Source organism: Austrofundulus limnaeus, unplaced genomic scaffold, assembly GCF_001266775.1.
Source record: "Austrofundulus limnaeus strain Quisiro unplaced genomic scaffold, Austrofundulus_limnaeus-1.0 Scaffold356, whole genome shotgun sequence".
Classification (NCBI taxonomy): Eukaryota; Metazoa; Chordata; class Actinopteri; order Cyprinodontiformes; family Rivulidae; genus Austrofundulus; species Austrofundulus limnaeus.
In genome coordinates, this window is record NW_013952758.1 from 256,321 (window position 1) to 262,751 (window position 6,431).

At 39.8% G+C, this 6,431-nt stretch overlaps 1 protein-coding gene across 1 annotated transcript in view; it reads left to right on the forward strand.

Annotated features, from left to right (window-relative positions):
* col9a1a (collagen, type IX, alpha 1a) overlaps nt 1-6,431 on the forward strand; it is a gene marked incomplete in the record, with an annotated part of 81,725 nt that overhangs the window by 40,096 nt on the left and 35,198 nt on the right. Inside the window, 8 exon segments of the mRNA XM_014023078.1 lie at nt 879-932; nt 1,036-1,089; nt 1,227-1,280; nt 1,661-1,714; nt 1,910-1,963; nt 2,062-2,106; nt 2,186-2,239; nt 2,350-2,403. Coding sequence (XP_013878532.1) covers nt 879-932; nt 1,036-1,089; nt 1,227-1,280; nt 1,661-1,714; nt 1,910-1,963; nt 2,062-2,106; nt 2,186-2,239; nt 2,350-2,403 — 423 coding nt within the window.

Consider the following 6,431-nt stretch of genomic DNA (forward strand, 5'->3'; position numbering starts at 1 on the left):
TACTTAACTACAACAAATATCACATACTTTAAGACTTTTACTCAAGTTATATTCATAAAGGAGACTTTAACTTTTACCAAAGTCACGTTTTGGTAAGATACTTTTTACTCAAGTATCACTTTGTGGTACTTTATACCACACTGGTTCAGGGTGTATGAATGGATCAGTGAAAAGTGGGAGTGGGAGAGGGGGGATGTGGAGGCACTGACTGGTGAAGACACTGGTTTCTAGGCCAGTTAAACTAATTAAAGGGGACTAGATTTCAGTTGTTTTTAAATAAAATAAATAAACATGTATTTATATATGGATTTTTAACTCGTAATTGCTCAAAAGTATGTTTAGTGTCAGATGAAGAGGGGCCAGTGGAGGTGGTGGTGGGGGCATTATTAGTAGGAGGGTGTTGCTTCCCACACCCCATGGTCCAAAACAAAATTGTGTCTCCTGACCACCACCGGTGTGTGTTTGGAGGTCATCCTGTGTTCACAGGTCAGCTGTGCCACAGGCCACCCAATTCTTTTGCATTGGGGACTTACTGCACATGTCCAAAACCTTACAATGACTTCCTGTGGGACTCTGGGGCGCCGAACCGCTCGTGACCAGGAAGTGACTCAAAAACTCGTGTGTAAAATGGAAGTTTACACATCAGTAACTCTAAATTATTTATTTTACTTATCATAAAACATATATACTATATTTTTTCGAAACATTTATAACGTTTTATATTAACTTTTTAACTTTTTTTTGTACAAAAAACTAGTGGTGGGGCGGCACCCTAGCGGCCCCTGTTGACCAGCCGCCACTGCTCCTAACTATTACGTCATTATTTGTTTGTTTTCTTTTTTCTTTGCTTAAATTAATTTAGACACTTTCTCAAACAGGGACCCAGTGGAAAGCCTGGTGATGCAGGTTCTCGAGGAACTCAGGGAACAGCAGTGAGTGAAAATCTGAATTATTACACGCACCATCTCCTCTTGGCTATTTAAATAACACAAAAACACAAACAGCATAAAAGTGATGAATACTGACATGTTTCAGGGTGATCCAGGTCAAAGAGGAGCTGCAGGTGAGACTGGACCAGGAGGAGTTCAGGTAACGTTTAACACTTTTATCATCATTACTTCATTATAGTTGAGTTTTTTCTTAAAAAATGTAACACATTTAAGGCAGTTTTGAATATGTCTGTAGTCCAGTCTTGCTGTTATTGCTGTTTCATGGTCATATTTTAGGGGGAGCAAGGACCACCAGGAATCAGAGGAGTACCAGGGTCAAAAGGAGGACCTGTAAGTTCTACTTCATCTTGGTGAAACACCAGTTATTATGTAAACTCTGTAAAACTCTCAGCTCATTCAGGACTTTTATACTTTTCAAATGAGCTTATTTTTATTTACAAAAATAAATCTTTAAAAAAGATATTGAGATCTCTACTTTTGAAGATGGGGCTCAGTCACACGACTGTAGCTAATATTTTAATCTGTACGTAGAGTTAGGCTTAGTTTTCCACATGGCCTATATGGACAATAAATACTTTGTCTATAGTTCCTGTAATACTTTTTTTTTATACGGCTTTCCTTTGTTATTTCATGGAGCAGCACAACCATTTAGATTTGTATGAAGTAATGTTTAAAATAAAGTTTTAATTGAACATTTTCTCTGTCTTCAGGGCCTTCCTGGTCCAGATGGACGTGAGGGAATACCTGGGCTTCCTGGTTCGAAGGTAAGAACTTCAGATAGTGCTGGTGCACAGCCTGGTTCTGTTTGTCTGTCAACCTGCAGACAAAAGAAAAAAACCTGAATTACAGATTCCCTCTCTTCTCTGTCAAACTGTCCCACCTGACAAGTTTGAACCTAAAAACATTGACGGATGGAGATGATTTTGTCCAGTCTGTTTATCCGTTACGGTTATTTTCAGGGTCTTCCTGGAAAAAGTGGGGCTCCGGGTGATTCTGGCACACAGGGACTTCCTGTGAGTGACTTTTTGCCCTGACCCGACGGTTAATTTGTATTTAACATTTGCTTGTCCTGTTTTAGACTGTAACGCTTGCTGTCATTGTGCTCATGCAGGGTTTACCAGGAGCGCATGGACCAAAAGGACATGGTGGTGTGAAGGTATGACCAGAGCTCACACCACATGAAAACAGGATGACTTCTGAAAGAAACCTCGTTCTGTTTTCCTCTCTCTGCCCAGGGCAACACAGGAGACCCAGGGGTTTTGGGACTGATGGGGTCTCCAGGGAAACAAGTAAGTTTAAATCAACATTTTACTTAACTCTAAAAGCACAACACGTTTAATAATACATGTCACCTGAAGCACTGACGACCCTCTGATCTGAAGTCTGATTCTGCTTCCAGGGCGAGACTGGTGAGCAAGGACAGGTGGGACCTGTCGGACCCAGAGGAGGACCTGTGAGTTTACATCCTTGCTTTTCCCTTTCAGCTTTTATCCTTTCAGCTTATTTATATAGATACATTTCACAACAAAAGTCATTTCAACAAAAAATAAAGAAAGAAAATCAAAAATCCAACTTTAAAGCAGATCCAGATTCTAATCATTTTAATACGTTACAATCACAGTCAGTGTGTTACAGATTCCCAGGTTTTGAATAAATCCAAGGCGATCAGCAGAGTGTGTCAGAAATTTGCTTTGACTCAACCTTTCATCCAATCTCGGGACTTGCCTGGTTAAACAGCAGTAAATAAAATAAACAGTAATGAGTGCCCCAGACAAATTTCAGCATACATCGATGTTTATCAGAAAACACTGTGATGTATAACTAAATTTAAACCTCTTAACGACCACTGTTTTCTGTACCCAATGGTAAACTGGCTCTCATTATTTACCTGTCGACTTCTACACTGGTATGCTTTAATTTGTAAATCCATGCTCAGTCTGCTGCCTCCTTATGTACATTTGAAGATGTCACAAAGAGTACAGTCATGGTCTACGCTCCCAGGATTTTACTTTTAGTGTCCCCTTAGTTTGCACAAACCTTGAGACAAAGGCCTCCTGTTTTGTTCCATCTCTAGTATTCACAGCTGCAAGGACTGAATCTGTCCATCCATCCATCCATCCATCCATCCATCCATCCATCCATCCATCCATCCATCCATCCATCCATCCATCCATCCATCCATCCATCCATCCATTATCTCAACCCACGTCTTCCTTTAATGGTCACCGGGGTCACTGGAGTCTATATCCAGTCATCACCAAAATACATTGAAATATGACTCCACTCAGTTTTTTTAATTTAAGGGGTATATAGGGCCACACAACAAAATTTTTTTAAATTCCGAGAATAAAGTCATAATTTTACAAGATTAAAGTCAAAGTAATAAGAGAAAAAAGCCATAATCTTACATATGTCCATTTGCCATTCTTGATTTTTTTCCTCCTTATTTTCCTCCCACCTGCGGTGCACAGCCATGCCTATCACTGTGGTTATGAAGTAGTCCGCTATAACTTGGGTCACTACAGTAATATGCTTCCATCAACTTTATTCTGATACGACTTATTTCTCATACTGTTACAACTTTATTGTCATAATAATATGACTTTGTTCTAGGAATTAAAAATATATTGATAATCTTCTTGTGTCCCTAATATGACATCGTAATTTATAAAGACAACATTATCTCATGAGTTTGAACATTTCTAATTCAATGCTGAACTATGAAATTAAATCACATTTGTAAGGGTGAGTGACTTATTTAAAATAAGTCCCCCTACATCGTCCCATAACAAAGTTATGAGAGTAAATTTTACCAAGGTTTTCCTCATTACTTTAATATTTGTCTGTACAGAATGAAGAGTGACACAGTGAGGGAACTCAGACTGGTTCAAGTTGATTCATAAAAGATTATGCAATCATTTATTTACACAAATTGAACAAAATCATAGTTTACACCTGATAGTGGATTTCCTATAATAAGCGTCTAAGTTAAAATGAGATAAAACCCGCGTCCGAATTTCTTTCACATTAACTCAGATTACTTACATAGAACAGTAAAATGTCAGTTCTGATGTTAAAACTAAACAATTTACTGGCACTTTCACTTAGAGTTGGCAAAGGATAGGGTAAGAAAAGGGTAAGAAAATTAAGGATTAGTGTTTCTGCTTTTATTTTGGAAAGTGTCAGTGACAACCGGGTCAGCACGTCCCCTCTGCGCTCAGACTTCAACTTGACCCGTCACCACGAACATATCAGTTTACCTGGGGATGTCTTCTTAAGGCAAACCTGGTATGAACTGTCTCACCACGACCCTTCAGGAAGCTTGTCCCCGCTGGTCCTTGGCGAAAAGGTGTTTTAAGGTGACTTTTCGTCTGTTTCAGCCCGGCTAYAAAGATTCCAGCTGTGGTTCCGGTCGTCCTTCAAAATAAAAGTCTCCCCTCGGGAGGTAAAAACACTTTGTGAGACTATGTCTCTGGTGGACAGGAGCAGCGTGCTCCCGTCCGGCCGTTAGGTTCTACTCAATTTGGTTCATGAGTCAGACCTGCGGCCCGGCTGTTCTCCGGAGAGGAAAGCCGGTCTTCCCGTTTCGGCATACAGGAATAGACTGTGTGTCTCTCTAAGGCGTCCGTGTTAGTAAGAGAGTCGGAGCCTTAGATCCGCCCTCAGGCGTTAGAGCCATGAGTCAGAAAGGAAAGAAGAGATAAGACTTTGCCAGGCGCCAGTGCAAGGTCATGCTGTAGTTAGTTTAAACAGACATTTGATAATATCTTCTTAGCTTCTTTCTGATAGATTCTAAGGGAAATCACTGTAAAACATTTATGATGATTAATTAACATTTCTGTTTAAATAATCAGTCTGAACTTGGTGTCCAGATAAATGTAAGATTTTCTTAAGAAAACTCAAAATTATATTACTGATGTTTCCAGTAAAAATAAACAGTGATTTATAAAACACAATGAAAACATGGTGATGATTTTCTGTGATTTTATACCATTAATTAATCTTTTTAGGCACGATAAAAGAATAGAAGTGATTCTTTCTTTCTTTGTGACATGTCATTATTATGATTAACAAATGCATAAACATTCTTAGTTAAACCACAAATGAATCACGAACAGAACAGATTGTTTCTGTTAATTATCTGATTAAGAGAACTGAAGTCCTCCATCACAGGTTGAAATGACCCATCATGGCCTAAAATAGAGTTCAGTGTTCCTGCCTTCTCTGTCAGGCCTTCCGAGACCTGCTTTGAGGCAGTAACTCCTGTCTCTTCACTCGAGGTGACCCCTACACATTCAACCTCATACAAAATGACATGTAACATGTCTCAACATGACTGTGAGATGCACAGTCAGATGAGTCTCATAGAATTCATGAGTTTGTCCAAGGTTCTCAGGTGAAGACAGCTATTCTGCATGTTTTAGATGTTCTCCTGCTTTGAGGCGGCTCATTTCCTGAGGACTAGGATTGAGTACTGCTGGTCTAAAGGGTACCTCCAATCTGACTGAGAAGAAAATGGTGTTGGATAAGCATTCTAATTCAGATTAAGTCATGCGTAATTATTCCTCAGGATTACAATGTGCAGACAGTGACACACAGCCATAAATGGCTGCATAAAGTTGAAACAACGGCAGCTTTGGTGCTGCTGCATCTAGAAACCATGTTTGATATTCTGCTGTCAGTGGGCGAGCAGCAAGATAGACCATGGTAATTCTACAGTGTATTACATGACCACACAGATGCAAATTTACTATCACTTATAGCAAATTTAAAGTAACCAATTAACACATTTTTTGTTGGTGGGAGGAAAACGGGCAAACCAGAGAAAACCCACACATTCATAGGGAGAACACGTGAACATTACATAAAAAGACCCCACCAGGAGTCAAACCAAGAACCTTCTTGCAGCAAACAACAGTACTAATCAATTGCACCAATAACTGAAAATATGTCAACTCAAAAAATAAATATAATAATAACAATCTGCTGGATGTTTCTGATAGTTACACTGCCTGGCCAAAAAAGGTCACACACTCTTTTTGTTGGACCGCCTTTAGCTTTGATCACAGCACACACTGTGGCTTTGTTTCAATAAACTTCTGCAATGTCACAAGATTTGTTTCCATCCAGTGCATTCATTTTTCACTAAGATTATGTACTGGTGATTGAAGAGTCTGACCGCTGTGCACAGCCTTTTCCTGCACATCCTTAACATACTCACTGAGGTTAAGGTCTGGACTCTGTGGACCAATCCATGTGTAAAAATGATGTCTCATGCTCCCTGAACCACTCTTTCACAATAAGAGCCCCATGAATCCTGGTATTGTCATCTTTATACGTCCATATGATCAGGGCCCACATCATAGACCTGACCACCTGTAGACCCCACATCATAGACCTGACCACCTGTAGACCCCACATCATAGACCTGACCACCTGTAGACCCCACATCATAGACCTGACCGCCTGTAGACCCCACAT